At 42.2% G+C, this 17,302-nt stretch overlaps 1 protein-coding gene and 1 long non-coding RNA gene across 2 annotated transcripts in view; one reads left to right on the top strand and one right to left on the bottom strand.

Annotated features, from left to right (window-relative positions):
* Positions 1-555: 555 nt before the first annotated feature.
* PLEKHM3 (pleckstrin homology domain containing M3) overlaps positions 556-17,302 on the bottom strand; it is a 164,732-nt gene continuing 147,985 nt past the window's right edge. Inside the window, exon 8 of the mRNA XM_016135036.2 lies at positions 556-6,984. Within this exon, the coding sequence (XP_015990522.2) occupies positions 6,807-6,984 (178 nt within the window). The 3' untranslated portion in view covers positions 556-6,806. The remainder of the gene's footprint in view (positions 6,985-17,302) is intronic.
* LOC107505165 overlaps positions 12,623-17,302 on the top strand; it is a 28,220-nt gene continuing 23,540 nt past the window's right edge. Inside the window, exon 1 of the long non-coding RNA XR_004955529.1 lies at positions 12,623-13,585. This is a non-coding gene — a long non-coding RNA (uncharacterized LOC107505165). The remainder of the gene's footprint in view (positions 13,586-17,302) is intronic.

Below are 17,302 nucleotides of genomic sequence, written 5' to 3'. Positions count from 1 at the left end.
CCAGCCCAGGCAAGGAAGTACGGATATTTCCAATCATTTCTCAACTCCCAGATGGCTATTTCTCATTTAAACACCCAATTTTGACTTTTCGCTCTTTGCCCCCAACATAAGGTCTGCAGGAATGACCAGCACCCTTGCCTAGTGGCCTCCTGCCTGGTGTTTGCCCATCTAATTTGGAAAGCACAGAGACGAGATGAAACCAGAGTAAAAAGGCTTCATAGGAGGACATTCTGTGCATCAGCATTGGCAGGTTTGTCTCAGAACTAAAAGAAATCATGCCCTGATTTGGCAAATAAAGACCGTAACACTACATCTGCATTAAAACGATATTATGCTATATTTTTCATAAACTATAGGTAGGGCTGAGAATATTATAGATTGATGAATTTAGAAAAACACAAAATCTATCTGTAAAACTAACCTTAAAAGGTATTTTAAAGTCCTAGTAGCTCACATTCAATAAAGGTCAAAATTTGAATTAACATCCACAGCCGTTCTTGGGCTTTTACTGCCCCTGCAAAAACAGTGTTTTACTGAAGTTATGAGAAGGGAAGGTACTTTCTGCACTGTTTATTGAGGGAGAGATAACTTTACACATTAGGAACTGGTGCACTTAAATTACAGGACAGATGACCATAAAAACTAGGGGTCTTGTCAACAATACAACTTCATTTTATATTCTTACAGTTACTGATTTTAAACAATGATGTAAACAAAAATAGTACTAAGTTATGCCAAAACAGAAACATCACATAGATAAGTCAGCACGTTAGTGATTCCTAATAGCTGAACACAGAGTGACAGAATAGCCTAAACTCCACATTTTAGTTCTTTTGTGCATGAGCAGAAATAAGGGAAAAGGACAGCGATCTGACCCCAGAACGCAGAGCCGCCGTGCAGAGGTATTCTGCGTCACGACGTTCCATACTTTTCATTTGCGACCTAAGCATTTTCCCTCTTTTTACTGTTCCTTGAAGACAGATTTATTTTTCTTAAATTTTCACCTGGCTGTTCACAATAACATTCAATAAGGTGGCCACTATCAGAGCCTAGGCCTCCAGCAGTGAAAGTCTAATGTAATAGCTCAGTGGACTACCAACACCACACAGAAACATTTTTATTATAATTTATCCAAGAGGTTTCCCACTTCCCACTTGGCAAACAGGTGACAAAATAAAAAGAAAATCTGTATACAGTAAAGGAAAAAGGAATTCTTAAGTTTACGTAATTTCTTACCCTGAAAGAGGCTAAGTTTACTGACTTTACAGATTCAAAGCTGGATAACTGGTTTGATTTCTCTACCCATTAGCCTTGGTGACATCATGACATTCCCCTGAGTTTGGTTAATGAAAGTAAGCAAGCAGGCAAACAAAAGGAGTGATTTAAAAAACGGCATAAAACAAAGTTAAAATAGTTCGTGGTTTGTATTTCTTGTATTTCCTGGTAAAAGTGTCAATGGAGCTAAGAAGCCAATGTTTCTACCATTCTACTTTAACGATGTGTTTCCCACAGGAATCCTTTTTCTCATGAGGTTAAGGCACCAGGTTAAACGAAGGTGAAAGGTCTGACATGCGTATGGCATATGTAGGCTCCGCGTGATCTATATGAAGAGTAGCCAGCAGGGAAGAAGCCAAGTGATCCATGTTTAGGCGAAGGGTCCTGCAGGCTTCGAGTGGGTCAGATGGACTAGACTAGAAGCACTAGGCAGTACTATAAGGCACTCCTACAAGAAGAAAGAAATGGGGCGGTGCACATGGAGGAGGAGCCACAGGTGTCCACCAGCCGGGTTACTAGCCATGAGGCCCGGATCTGGGCCAGGGCTCAGGACTAGGGGCCAGGCAGGTCCAGGGATGGGGAGGGAGGCTGGTCTGCAGCTCTCTGGCCAGTAGGAGAGAGGCTTCACTGTGCTGAGAGTTGCTATAGGCGCCTGAATCTTCCACCTGAGGAGACTGGCCTCACTCCAGACCTTTCTAACAAGATGGCTTCTCTTTCCACACAGAGGAACCAAAGCAGAACAGCAGCTGTGTCTTCACTCGGGTTAGCGGGAGCTTAACAATGCCTTCCATCACACCAGGGGCCATTTTATGAGGAAAGGGCCACTAACGCGATCAGTTGGAGCCCATTTTAAATAAAACCCCTGGCAACTACGGGTGTGCTTAGGAGGGTATTCTACACATTTCTTTTTACTTTTACCTAGAGTTTAACAATGACTTGGATGTTACCTGCTAAGGTAAAATCTCACTAAAACACACTAAACTCCACTAAAATACTCTAAAGAAAAACCATCGAGTTAGAGACTTTTTGAATACAATGGAATTAGAATTATCTACCAATAAGAAGGCTGCTAGATACTGGGACTTAACTGTCAAAACGCTATCCCACATGATAAAAATCAACGTTTGTCCACTTAGATTAACTGAGCAGGGCTTATTCACCCATCTCGGGGTTCCACCTAGAGCAGTCAGTTCTGCTGGACTCAGGGTGAGAAGAATGTTACAAGGCACACAACACGTGAAGCTCCCAATGCCCGCTGTCAACAAGTACCAAGAAAAGACAAGCAGATTACCCCCGACTCGGTTCCTGTCAGGGGGGGAGGTGCTCGTTTCTTGTAGTCTTGCCCCGCACTCTCTACTTTTCCACATTATCTTAGAGTAAGAAAAATATCGAGACAGAAGATTCACGAAATAAAGAGGAAGATGGCATGCGCCTCCCTTTACCGGGAGACGCAAAAACGTGAAATAAAATAACCTTTGTGTTGACTCCAGGCAAACAGTATTAGAATCAGGAGGTGAAGATTTACTTCATAATCCGGTTATTTCAATAAAGTGCGACAGCTCAGTGGAGATGAATAATTCTGCCCCAAACAGAGGAACAGCAGCATCAGCTTTACCCTAAATCGGGAGCAGAATGAATGCATCTCGGCTTCCGCGGATGGCGCTGTCTTTGCAGAAAGCGTTCAGTGTGGGATCGCACTGTCCCCCCCAACCCCCCATGGTAATTCACATATGGCCTTTCTAGGCAATGGGCGAAGACAAACCCATAGGTTTGGAACCCGAGCCTTTTCAAAGAGGTATGGGGAGGAACTATCCAGTGCCAGTAGTCAGTGTACACACGCACACGGAAGCAAAATGGAGGCCAGACCCCATCCTAGGGAACACCCTCCATCTTAGCAAAGGTGACCTACGACAGATACAGTGATACAAACACCTCGGTTCTCACTGCGGTCGGAAGGAAATCATAGCGCAGTCCCTTTGCAGGAGTCTGAAGGATACCGCTCAAGAGGTTGGAAGCCACAAATCCCAAATGCTAGCAAGATTCTGTTTTTGGTGGAGGCCTCGTCTAGAACAATCTCAGCTAATCAAATATTAAAGCTCCTAAAAAGATCAGACTTTAGCACTACAGACACAAAAATCATTATGCTACAGTCCCCTGAAAAGGCAGCGAAGCAAAGGTGGAAGATGAGCATGGACAGGGTTTTCATATAAAGAGGCTTTCAAATTTGGGAAAAAGCAGCCCTGGAAAGAACACGACTCACATTCCAGTTGACTGCGTTTTAAGTGCTCTGTGGCCTTCCTACAGTGGTACAAACTGAGATCTATTTTAGGAACTGGCTTCCTTACTGCAGGGTTAGGTGCCAACATTTCGCCGGGGCTGGGCTGTCTCACGCATGGGTTTCTGGCACTGTGAGGAGGGAGTTCCTCAAGCCATACACCAGGGAATGGGCCTTTCGAGTGAAAAGAGGTCCCTGAGTTGGCTGCCAGCTCTAGGAGATTAATTGGACATTTTCTCATGTGCTTTATATATAAGATACTTAATATGGGGTGAGAAACAGAACATGAAGGAAAGCAGGTATTAGCGAGGACTTACGGTGGTGGTAATCCACAGATTTGCGTTTGTCTCGATGGTTTCTAAGCAGTGGAACAATTACCTAACTGTGCACCAAATAATTTGTTAGGGTTGAAAACAGTAAGGGCGTTCATGTGCTCTCAGGCATTCTGGGCTGAAAACGGCAATTTCGAATGTTCATGGCAGACCCGGCTCCGAAGCCAGCTCTGCTCTGTCCTACCAGATTTTGGTGGTGGTGGCAGAGAGTGTCATGTAGGCTTGCAGCCGGCACCAACCAGGCTGTCAGGGATGTACAAAAAGGAGAGAAAACAGAAGCCTCTGGGACACAGTTTCAGTTCTGGGTAGCTGATGGTGATAGCACATCTATTTTTTTTTCCCATTTGAAAATAAGCAGAAAATGATGTGAGCAGAAAGTTCTCCTTAGAAGTTCACAGGGACTGCCAATGTTTAGCAGGGCCCTCTACACGGACACTGGCGACAACAAAGGCCTTTAGAACAGGGATCAGGATTTTACCCTGACTCTCGGCAGGTCTGACCCTGGGTGCCCGTGCAGTGGGACAGGAAATTTTGTACACAGCAGACATGCTAGGAGGGGAGGACGCGGCCTTGCACTCAGGTCTCCAAATGCAGTGTGCCGGGGATGGCCTCTCTGACAGTGGGAACAACACGGACATTAATTATAGCGAAGGCAGAAGCAAGCTGCAGGGGCAGGGAGTGGGAGGTGAGGGAAAAGGCACTTTGCCATTGGAGCACATCTGTTTTATAATAAGCAGGTCTATAATTCTCTTGTGAAAGATCTTGTTCTGCTATCCTTGAGGCTGAAAATATAAATGCTGTATTTCACTAAGGGGAGGAGGAAAGAGGAGATGATCGAATTTGTTTGCCTGTTTGCCAAGCGCTTGTTTGAGATTTTCCACCCTTTTTCTTTTGTGTACAACATTCTCTATAACTGGGGGGGAGGGGGGTGGCGGGGGGCCGGTGGAGGGGGTGGGTAGGTTGTCAATCTGTTTTTCCAAGAGTAAAGGCACCGTAAAGCGTCTTGTGAATGGGGTCTTGGCCTCTTAAGTAGTTTTCATGCCTTGGTTACAGCTACTGTATAATCAGAAAATGAATGCATGCTTGGTGCTGAACCAGTAAATGGAAATGTGTGGTCTGGGGCCAAAGGAACTGGCATGGGTTGAGAGGTGAAACGCTTATACCTAACAGTCTGCAAAAAAAGTCAGTCTAAACTGTCACGTCTCTAGATGGACAGAAGGATCACGAGTGGCGTCTGGAGGGAGCAAGGCATCGGGGAAAAGAGCAGCAGGGCTGAATGTACCACAGAGTCTGCGAGCCACGGCTTCTCCAGATCCGAATGGCAGCGAAGGTACTAAACCACGCAGGCTGTGGAGGCATCTGCTCAGTGGAAACACCGAATCTTCCCGTGCAGGCTACTGAGCACTGCTGCCGCATAAACTAACTTTCCTGTCCGAGAAAGAGTTAAGGTAGAAGGGATGGGAGCCATGACTTCTGGTGCCACCTTACCCGCTATTTCCATCGCAGAGATCTCTTAAAAGGGCACTGCAGTGGGAACATACTAGCCTGTCATATGGCTAAGCAATTTGTTTTATTTCTTATTCCTATGATATTATTTTAGCACTTTTTGTTTTACTTTAAGGTGGCAAGTATATATGTGTCTATATGTTTATTTAAATAATATTAGATTTAATTCATTAACTGTATTTGTAAGCTTATTACTTTCTTAATAGCCTAAAGTTGGTATTTTGATTTTTCAAAATGATTAAACAATAAGAAAGTAGGAAAAAATATGAAAGTAGAAGTGGTTAAACTGACAAAAGTCAAAATGAAAGTACGATGAAGAACAATGAGAAATAAAGTATTTAAAATGAATAGGCAGGAGTTGCCTACAGGAGATTCTGTGAAAAGAAATTAAGACCATCTCTTGGAATGTATGCACTGCATATCTACCAGTCTGCACACCAATGTATTTAATAACAATCCTAGGAAATTTCCTCAGGCCAGCACCATTAAAAAAAATCACAAATATGACCCATGAAAACCCTGGCAAACTGCTCATGAGAGAGCCACGTTTACAACCTAGCAACTACGGTGGGGTGTTGCATCATTAGGCAGAATTGGGAGTCGGACCAGCAGACAGAGTGCAAACATGCAGAAGTTGGTGGCAGAGGTCCTTCTGAAGAAAAAAACTTTTCTGAGATTAACTTCAAAATCGGAATTAGCTCTCCCAGTAACTCAGGGTGCCTGCTTTCTGTCAGAGGCAGCTTGCCCTCTCGATTTCCAAGCCATCCGGCTCAGTTTAGGGGGCCCCACCTTTGCAGAAGAAATTGAGGTGAGAGAGCCAGGGACACCGGGTCCTGGAAGGATCCAAAAGTCATTCCTGTATTCTGAAGGTTTTCTTATGAAACAGACGGCAACGGGTGCGTGCCTCAGTTACTTCATCCTCTGCGAAGGCTAAAAATAAATAACACAAAAATAACCCAAAGTATTGTTGTTCTGTTGGAAGTGCTTCCTCCTGTGTCCTGTGTAATAAAATGGCTCCTGAGAGCCAAAAAAAAAAAAAAAAAAAAAAAAAAAAAAAAAACCAAAATAAAAAAATAATAATAATAAATAAAAAAAATAAAAAAGGGAAAAGTCTGAACCGTAAAGTAATCATGTGTAAACCACGTTTTGCTTGGGAGCGAGCAGCTGAAATTCATGGCTAAGTGTAATTCAGCTACTGGTAGATTTTTGAGCTGCAGAGGCTCCGTGGGCCTTTGAGACATTGACTTACACAGAACATACGTACAGGTAGGTGTGTGTACATGTATATAAATATATATCTATATCTAGCTGAAGATGAGACATACTCTTCTTCAAAGGAGTCTAACTGGCTAGTTAGGACGCCACTGGGGCTGATGGATCATCGAGAGGTCAATCCCGGGCCTTGGGCTCCGGCTGAGTCAGGTGTTCTGGTAGGAGAGCTCAAACATGTTGCAAGCCTCTTCTAGGCTCTCGTCCACGTTCAGCCTCCGCCAGAAAGACTTCTGTTTCTTTTGCAGCTCTCGGCGGACACACCTTGGGCAGGGGACAGACTTTTCTTTGCACTCAGAATGGAAAACGGCTCCACAACTTTCGCACCTGTAAAAGCCGGGGATATGATGAGCAAGGTTGAAATGAGCAAGACCAAACGTCTGAAGTCCAGCGGACTCTGTACAGCTCGGGACATGACATTTTATTCCAGCAGCCCTGCCGCTGGGAAGAGAAATGACTCATAGAAATGAGCTCTTCGCTTTTCCAAATGTTCAAGGGTGAATTTCAGTTGAAAAATTTCCCTTTTTTTTTCCTGATTAGAACTAGCTGGGGAAGAGGCTTATGGCTTACCGGTGGAACGGAGCCAGCAGTCAACTAGCAGCTCTGTGACCTTGGTGACTGTGGACAGAGCTCTAGAAGCTCTGTGTTAGTTTCCTCTCCATGGAGAAAGAAGGGCGTTCGTAACACAAGGGTGAAGTGACAGCAAGTGAGAGTGAACGGTCTCCCCAGCTGAAAATGCTCGGAATACCAGCGACAACCCAGCGTCACGACTATGAAAACTCAGCTTTCCGCCTCAGTTAACATGAGCTAGGAGGTTCCATTAACTCCCTGCCTTTATCTGACAGTATGGAAAGGTAAATGACACATTTTCATTCGCCGATGAAAAATTAGAACCCCCCCCCCAACTCTTTTAAGTTTACCTTTATAAAATAAGTGGGAACAGTAAGGCATGAGAGAATGAGGAAGATTACATATATATATTAAACAACACACAGATATCATCATTTGTAAGAGGAGACATTCCATGTGGATGACTAGCTTGTAGTTTGGCTTGGTGGAAGCCTGTACAGGAGTCTAAACAGCTTGTTTTTACTGCAAAGTCTTTAATAATGAGAAACTGACAAGCACAACTGTAGCTGCTTCGGCGGGTGGCTTGCCAGTGTGGATTACTTTCTCATCCTTCCACATACGAGTGACAAGCAACTATTACCTCGTCCCTGGAGTCCAGGGAATTGGGCCCAGGGGATTTTGTTCAACCAGCAACGTCCAGGGAAGGGCCAGCACTGGACCTAGTACAAAGGGTACTATTTTGTAGACATGGCTACAAGGGAACCAGTCCTCAGGGCTCAGCTTTACGTTCCTTTTGCTTTTCCTATAGTGTCCTGAGTTTTGTTTCTGGGTGTAGGACGGTCTTTGGAACATCACTCCCTAGCCTGCCACTGACTTAGCCCCGGCACCATTCAGGATTCAGAAGGTTTGGTGAAAGGAGGGTCTTCCCACCCACCTAGTAGCCAGGAAAGAAAGCAGCGACTTGGAGGGAGAGAAGGTGGGCAGGAGCGTGACTGAATCTTTCAGCTGAGAGATGGAGACAGACGCTTCACCACACCCAGCAGTCTCTACCCCCAGCTCAGCTCTCTGGGCGGAGTAAAACGTGGTGGTTCGGAGAGCAAGCAAAGAGTGAGACGGCCGGCTTCAAATCCCACCTTTCAACCAGTTTCTGACTATTACGACTGCTATGAACTGACCTGTGTCCCCCACTCCCCCAATTCCTATGTTGAAGCCCTAACATTGTATTTGCAGATAAGATCTTTAGGAAGTAATTAAGGTTAAAGGAAGTCATAAGGGTGGATCCTGATCTGATAGGATTAGTGTCCTTATGGAAGGGACAACCGAGAGTTCAGAGGAAAGGACTACGGCAAGGTGGCCATCTGCAAGCCGGGAAGAGAGCTCTCACCAGAAACCAAGCCCTGCTGGACCTGGATCTGGGACTTCCAGGCCCCAGAACCGTGAGAAAGAAATACCTGTTGCTAAGCCACCCAGTCTGTGGTATTTTGCATGACGGCCGGCGCTGATTAAGGCAATGACCTTGCGCAAGTTACTTCACCTCTCTGAGCTTCAGTTTCCTCATCAGCTGGATGGAGTTTCCATGACCACGTACCTCACAGAGGTGTTGTGAGGCTCAAAATGAGATAACAAATAAGGTATTTAGCACAGTTTCTGGCACGTAGTAAGTGCTTAATAATACAGCCAAGAGTGCTCCTTCCCATGTAAGCAGCTGCCTGCTGCCTTTGTGTGAGTCTTCGTTTCAACCTGACTTCACCTGTGACACCACAGTGACCTGAGGACTTCTCGATCACCCCCCTGATTTTATAGATAAGAAAACTGAGATTCCAAGAGGACAGTGAGCTGAAGGCAGAGTTGACCCAGGACTTCCGGCAGCCTGGCCGAGGCTCTTGCTGAGACCTGGACATCTAACAGGGGGACAGTGCGCTCACCGGGCAGGGAAGTGCGGGGCGTTGAGTCAGGCTACTTATGTCCGAATCAGAAATCTTTGAGTGATCTCGGGCGAGGTATTTCCTTTCCTGGTGCTCTGGTTTCCTCATTTGTAAAAGACTGCTCACAGTGACCTCTTTGCTACTGGGGTCTGTGAGAATAAAGCGGCTAATGTATGAGGCAGGGCAATGCTCTCAGGAGCAGCTGAGTATGACACCACTTCTCACGGCGACTCTAGTACCTATCTTCTTGACACTGGGCTCTACTGGCCAGGGCACTTGACATGCTGGGTCATCTCTAGCATCTCTGCCTCCAGCCCCTCTTGCTTTCCAGTGGGGACGAAGGTCAGGCAGTGCCTCTTGTCTGGGCCGGCGTGACAGTAGCTTTGTCCCCACTGGGTCATACCTCTGTAACCTCCTATCACTGAAGTGACGTTAATGGTAGCTTTATCAAATAAATTTCCTCCTCCTTGCCCCCTTTGCCCTGCTGAGTTAGTCAGTGATTTATACACCTAGGGATGTTGCCTTAGGGCCGTGATTGATAAGGAGAAAACTGCTGGGTTCCTTCAGTGCCACTCCCTTATCTCTGCTGACACCAGCTCCCCACCCCCATCCGGTGGTAGAGGTTGAGTCTTATCAAATATTTCTGGTGCAACAAATACCCACGGGGTGATGGAGGGACCAAGTACACCTGCTCTTTCTAGCCAAAGGTCAGTAACGGAACAAAAAAAGTCTGAGATAAAAAATTAATGATTTCAGAATAGAACCGAGTCCTATTTTCTAACAATTTGTAACCCAGCAGGCATCTTTTGAACTATATAATGGCTGGACTGATCAATGACCTTCCTAAATTCAGAGACTCTATTGTTAATTTTCTCCCTGACTTTTTTTTTCTTGAGAGGAAAAGAATAAGGGCAGGAAAACAAAGGAGGAAGAGAAGCTGTTCTCTTACGTAAATTTTACGGAGCTCTGTAATAAAAATGTAATTTACAGGAAAAATAAAGTTTTTCATTAAAAAATGCAATATGTAGGTATATTCCTCTTAGAGAATAAGGTTTATTAAAAAGGACCTTTTACTTAAAAAAAAAGTCACTGGCTCCTTAGGATTTACTGAACGTCCTGACTGTATTTAAAATATGATTTGACAAACATAACTTTTTAGGAAACATGCCTTTTATATAAGGCAAATCTACTAGTGTAATCATCCGTGCAGAAAATTGCAACAGATAATGAAAGAGAAATGTCCTTTGGTGTTCCTGAGTGATAAATCAAAGAAAAGCCAGCACTTCATTTCTGAGTCATCCAGTCCCAGCTATTAGCAGTTTCCTTGCTTTTGGTTGTTGCCGCACAGCACAGAGAATAAAGACCTGTGTCCTCTTTCTCCCTGCAGTCACAGAGAACGTGACTGCAGGGAGACGTACTGGCTGTGGACCACAGCCAACCGATGGGTTTTTCTATCTCCCCCCCCCCCCCCGACAACATCCATTGCTTCACTTAATCCAAGGATCTCAACCTTGGCACTACTGACATTTTGGGCCAGATCGTTTGTTTGGGGGAGGCTGTCCTGCGCATTGTGGATAGTAACACCTCTCCTCCATCCCCCCCCCCCCATTTGTGACAACCAACAATGACTCCCGGCGCTGCCGAATGTCCAGATCTCCCCCTGCCTCCAGGAGAAGGGTCTTTTCAGTTGAGAACCACGGATCTAGTCCACCCGGAGAAGGCACCACAGGGTACCCAGGGGGTACTTAAACAGTGCTGCCTTGGGCTTATATGCACACTAACCAGTGAGGGCCAGCATGATATACTTATTCCTATCACTTTCACAAATATGTATTGTAATACATCGTTTGATCAAAATAGCTGAAACTCACTAGCATTAACTTCGTGGTTTCTAAAAATAATTTAGAACATCATTTAGGAGTCGATACCTATGACATTATTCTGTGCATTGCTCAGTAACTTCACTTTCTACTGACTCACTCTGATTTTTCAACCTTCCCAAGAGCCATCTTGAAGACTGGCCCTCAGTCACATTTACTTACTCTGGGCTGTTTCTCTGTGGCATCTTTTGCTTCTTCATGCCCTGTCTAGGCCGCCTAGCAAATCAAAACCAAACACTTTTGTATTTGCTTCCTAAAATAAATTGCTTTTATGTAACTGAAGCAGTTAAGCTTCAGTAACTATTGCATTGAAAACAAGATCAGAAAATATCGAGGCCACTTACTGCAGAGGGGAGAGCTGGGCTAGAGTGAGGAACTCCAGGTTCTTGGCCCAGGTTGACCCTAGCATCACTGGGACCTTGGGTAAGTTACTTCATCTTTGGCCCTTGTTCTCCACAGAAGTAAAAGAGAAGGTTGGATTAGATGGCATCTAAGGTTCCTTCCAACTTGTGGATTTTGTGCACGAGGGAAAAAGGCCGCTCTGGGTTTTACCCTCCTCTTTCCAAATTCCCTTGCTCCAAGGTCTGCGGATGATTGAGTGGGAACATAGCCTTGCTAGCCCCTCTTGGGAAAGCCTCAAACTGACAAGCTAGAACTGGAAGAGATGGGCCTTAATGTGAAAAGCATCACTTTAAATTTAATTTACTTGTGTTGATTAATCAAAAGCTATGAAATGATTTATATGATTAGTACGTGTACATCTGAGTATCAGGAATTTGGCCAAAAGGAGCTGACTCTGCCCCTACCTCACAAAATCAACTGAATAGTAAGGATTGCTTTCTAAGCCTCCTACTGCCCTCATCAGCACCCCCTCTCTTCAAGGGAACAGAAAAGAACTGTTAAATGTCATAGGGCTTTTTTTTGTTGTTTGGGTTGGGAGGTGGGGGAGTTGGCTAGAGGAAGCAGTTGTTTACCCCCCTACATGGAAGGATTTCTGTGTTTTAACCACTGGAGTGAGCACTGGATGCACCATAGGATATGGGATGAGGAAGGAAGAACTTGAGTTCTGCTTTGGTGGAAGCTCTATGGGTAAATGCCATTAATCATTCATGTGCGCCCTGGCAAACTGGTCCCCTTTCTCTGGATAGGGGCAGGGGACCGTTTCTGCCGTTTGGGGGCAACACAGATCTCATTCTATATCTTAGTAAAGGCATTACGAAACAAGACTCTATAAATATTATGAACAGTTTTTGACCTAAAAATTAGCTTACCTACTGATTTATGGCAAGCAAGTGAGAAGTTTATAACCCAGAAATCTAAGTCAATTGCCAAGAGATCAAACAGGCACAATGTTCTTATTAGAGCTATCAAAACCAAGAAAACCGACCTGCTACAACAAACAGAAATAAATATGTGCAGGGGAAAAAGGTTTGCTTCTCAAATATTATGGCAAAGAAGCAAGAATTCCTGGCTGCAGACAGTTTCCTGTTCTGGAATGCTGATGATGTGAGACCAATTAGAGACAGGCTCAATGGCTTTGTCTGTGTCCTTCCAGATCCTAGCTGTGCACATGGAGGTCACAGGAAACTGCTAAAGGCCCCTGCCCCAAGTTGAGGTCACTGCAATACTTCTGCTCTCGATGTTGATGCTGAGTCCTTTTCCTGCTGCATTTTTATTTTTGGCTCAGGCAATGACCTCAGATATTTCACTAGGATTCAAATTCAGGTTTGAGTTTGGCTGGATCTCTGACAAGTGAAAAGACAGGCCCGCAGAGCAGAGCTTCAGCTGATTTCTACACGGCGGAGCCCACAAGGAATAGGGTAGGGTGAAGAAATAAGTGCACATTATTAGACATGAGAGTGTGGTTTGGTGTGTAGCTACTATGTAAGGCGCCCCATAGGACCACTAGCTATTATTGGTTTTTCCAAGAAACCAAGATGATTATTTAAATCGCTTAGCTAAGGGAGGTAGTTATTGGGGCCCGGTATTTGCATGTTTTGGATTGATGTTTTCTTCTGTTACCGTGTAAGTAAATGAACATAAGCAAACAACTTAAAATTTGCTTAAGTAGGAAATCAGCCAATATCATGTATGGTGGCGTATGCCTGCATGCGTGCGTATGTGCTATATATGTACTTATATACATATGCATGCTGTTTGGGAGAATACATAGAACATGTTACTAAATATTCTAAGGTAAAATGAATTCAATATGATTTAAACAAACAACATGATCTAACAGATTCATTCTATTGGAGGGAATAGCAGCATTCGAATAAAGAAAGGTTAACACCCAATTTCAGTAAGAAACTGATTACGGTAGGTGTTGACGGCTGAGGACAGTCCAAGTGTCACAGCCTCCCTGGAGCACACACCACCTCTTGTGCCAGGATGACCAGAAATGCACGCTATCCATACTCTCCGGATGCCCCTCTATTCTGCAGCAGGAGAAGCAGGGCAGACGGGGAAATGCTGGATTCCAGAACTATCGTGGCTCCTTGTAGAGCAAGAAATGGACTACAGTTAGGCTTATCTCATTTGGGATTGTTTATGGTATTCTTTTTTTCTTTTTTCTTTTTGGCTGAGGATAGGGAGGTGGGGGCTAAAAAGGTATCCATATGGTTTAACTGGAATTGTATGAGACTGGAAGAGATCCAGCTCCTTTGGCCAAATGTCTGGCAGATTAAGGTGTATAAGTGCTAGTTTGTAAAGCTATTCCAATGGTTCTGAATGGCAAATGCAACTACAGTAAGATCAAAATTAGATAGTTAAATTAGGCAGCATCTGTATGGTCCTTTGCCCCTGTTTTTACATAAATTATCCTTAGAATAGCTCTCTGAGCTAGGTACTATTTGTTTTTGTGATTTTTAATAAGTCAGTCAGTAGGCAGATAAAACGAAATGAAATAATAAAATAACTGGTGGCCTATCTGGTCCCAGAACTGGTAGTGAGTAATCAACTTTGGACTTGATTTCAGTCTTCTGACTTGCAATCTGGCCCTTTTCTCTGGTTACTAGCCACATGCTACTTTAAGTTATTCAAAACATCCCCCAAATACCTGCTAAGACTCAAATCTGGGAAGAACAATTGGTATGTCCTGCAATGATCTTTTTATTTACTTCTTAATCCCCAGAGTTAATTAAGGAAGGCTTTTCCCCTGATTGCACCCCACAAAGCATTTGGCTTTCACAGGTCTTGCACTTTTAGTTTGTAAACCAGGCTCAGCTAATACCTTTGACAAAAGCTTTACTTAAAATCTTGGCTTTGAAATAGAATGTAAACAAGGGTTAATTAATTCATTTGTTAATTTTGCTACCCTACTGGGGACAGTAACTCCCTGTTAGCTTTTGTACAAATAATTAATAAATGCTTCTTGCTGATTTGTGGATGGTGACAGAACTCAATAATAGTCTATGTAGCTGTATAAACCATAATAGGTGTGACCTGAGTTGAAATAGTTTTAGGGGATAGGGAAAAACTGATATTTCTGACACTTCTCAGTTTTTGTTTTTGTTTTTAATGGTTCACCTGGTAGGTAATATAATTCTTAACTAACAAATGTCCATCTCTTTTTGGAATTACTTTAGGAAAATCTTATTTGAGAAAGTAAAGGAACTGCAAGAGGATTTAAAAATTTTCTACAGTTTCTAGAAAAAGCTTGAATATATTATAATTGTAGCCATAGAGAACCACAAATAAGAGCAATGGCTTTCTGTAAGAATATCTAAGGTAGATCAAAACACCTAAGAGCCCAAGAGATGTTTAGAAATGTCTTTCTACATTCAAAACAAAGAAAGTGAATATGAGACTATTATTAGGCTAATGAAGATTAAAAAACAATAATCTTGAATATCTTGGCTTATATATGGATTCCATTGATTACTAGTCTACCTTTTTTTATGTAAAACTGAAAACTGTAACTGCCAAGCTTTTAAGTGAGCTTCTTTAAAAAAAAAATAATTTATAAGAATGGTAGGTATCTGTGATTCTGAATAGGATTTACTTTTATTTAACATATTACATTTCAGTTCCCCAAAGTACTAAGATGATGGAGTAAGATACAAAATAAAAAACTTTTTCAAGCATGGGTACATTAGAAAGATGCAAACAAGCTCAGAAGGTAAACCAAATCTAATTTTATGGGCATCATGATTAGTTGCTTAGGAATAAGTTAGTGTTGTAAATTTAGAAGGAGAAAGGCATTTAAATAAAAGGCATTTGTCATAATTTGAGACTTTCCCCTATTTGTCTCCTCTCACCAATACAATTCTCTTAACAAGACGGTATCGCATAATTTTCTAATACTCAAAGTGTTCTAAGCCAGTGGCTCTCTAAGTGTGGTTCCTGGACTAGCCAAACCAGCATCACCAGGGAATTTTTTAGAAATGTAAATTATTGGGTCCCAATCCAGACTTGCTGAATCATAAACTCTAGGGTGGGGCCCAGCAATCTGTGTTTTAACAAGCCCTCCAGAGAATTTCATGAATATAAAAGTTTGAAAATCATTTTTCTAGGCCAATCGTTTATTTCCAAAGACAGCAGGGCTAATATTAGACAGAGCTGTTCTAAATATTTAAAACAAAAATCTGGACTTTGCAAAATGAAAATAGGAAGTGATATTAACTAATATCTTCACGTAGGGCTTTATATTTCATATCTATTATTTTCTCAAAGCTAATAGGTAAATCTCATTTAATTACAAGTAATATGTAGTGGTTCACATATTTATTAGTCATTTGCATGATTTTTCAATATGCCTGTTTTATATTGACTTTTACTTACTTTTAAAGATTTTTTAGATTCAGGAAATTATACTTTGTCACATGTGTTGAAAATATTTCTCCAAGTTTACTGTTTACATTTGTCTTCACCTATAGAATTTAATGCATTTAACATTTTTCATGTTGTTAAAAGCATTTTGCTTTCATGGCTTCTGGGTTTGTGTCTAACTTAGAAAGACCTTCTCCACTTTAAGATTATAAAAATATTCATTCATCTTTTTTTCTAGTATTTTATGGGTTTATTATTTTTTTTAATTAAAATATTTTGATCCATCTGGAATTTATGTAAGGAGCATGGTAAAATCTGTGCATAACTTTTTCCAGCATTACTTTTCTTTCTACAAATGGCTGTCTAGTTCCCAGTTCCTTTTATGAAATGATCCATCTTTTGTTTTACTAATTTTGCTGTGCCACCTTTGTCAAGTGCTAAATGCCCATATTTCTTGAAACTGTTTCTATGCTTTCTGAAATTGTGTTCCGTTGACCTGCTTGTTCCGATGCCAGCACTATATTGTGTACTTTATAATACATTTTTTTATATCTGGTAAAAAGTTTCCTTTCATGTAAACAACTTCAGAGGTCAAATTCTACAGTGAATGTAATAGGAAAGTTTACTGCTACCCATCTTCATGCTAAACGAAAAAAATTTGTAATGCATATAATCAATCAGCTAATTAAAATTTTATATTATAATTTTATGTATAAGGTTTTTAAAAAATGAGATGTACTTGTATAAACATCTCAGATGGTCATGGACTTAATCCTGGCTTTAGATATTTGACTTTTCGAGCATCTTAGTTTTTTTTCATCTTTACAAAAAAGGTACTGTACAAACTTGGTAGGTCAAACTAATAGTCTGTTTATATGTTTATAAAATTAGAAACATGGTTCAATTGTTCGATAATGTATAAACATTTAGTAATTACAGTTACCCTACTTTGCATGAGCTAAGCGTTTATTACCTTGGAAAAATATTGCAATAATGCTTAAAATCTGGTCTATATTAACAATGAATGGGAGAAGACGAGGTGAATGACAATGCTTGTTTTAGCGGCCCCTTCCATTTAGTGAGAACGTCCTTTGGAACTTTTGCTTCCACTCTGCATATTAGTAAAAGTCAGATGGAATTGATAATCACAGTAATAAAAATAGTTATGCTATGTACACAAGCAATAAACAGACATGTAAGACACCTGGAAGTCACTGAAAATTTTCTTTCTTTTAGCATTATGTATAGTTATAAGATGAGAATAGAGTGGAAAAAGCTGGATGGTAGTATATCACCAAAGGAAACTCAAAGGCATCGACACTGGTTAGCAACGTGTGGTGCTAACTAATAACTAAGCCTTTTCTCTTTCATCATCTCTGGGTGGTGACCTAGGCAAGAGCTCTGCACCCCTCAGTGAGAAAAACTGAGGCAAGAAACTTTCCGGTGGAATGAAGTGTGGAGAAGAAGGGTTAAGTATTGTTCTTAGGTACTTTCTAAGTA

Source organism: Rousettus aegyptiacus, unplaced genomic scaffold (assembly GCF_014176215.1).
Source record: "Rousettus aegyptiacus isolate mRouAeg1 unplaced genomic scaffold, mRouAeg1.p scaffold_m13_p_2, whole genome shotgun sequence".
Classification (NCBI taxonomy): domain Eukaryota; kingdom Metazoa; phylum Chordata; class Mammalia; order Chiroptera; family Pteropodidae; genus Rousettus; species Rousettus aegyptiacus.
The sequence above is the reverse complement of the archived record's forward strand: the minus strand, read 5'-3'. Positions and strand labels throughout refer to the sequence as shown.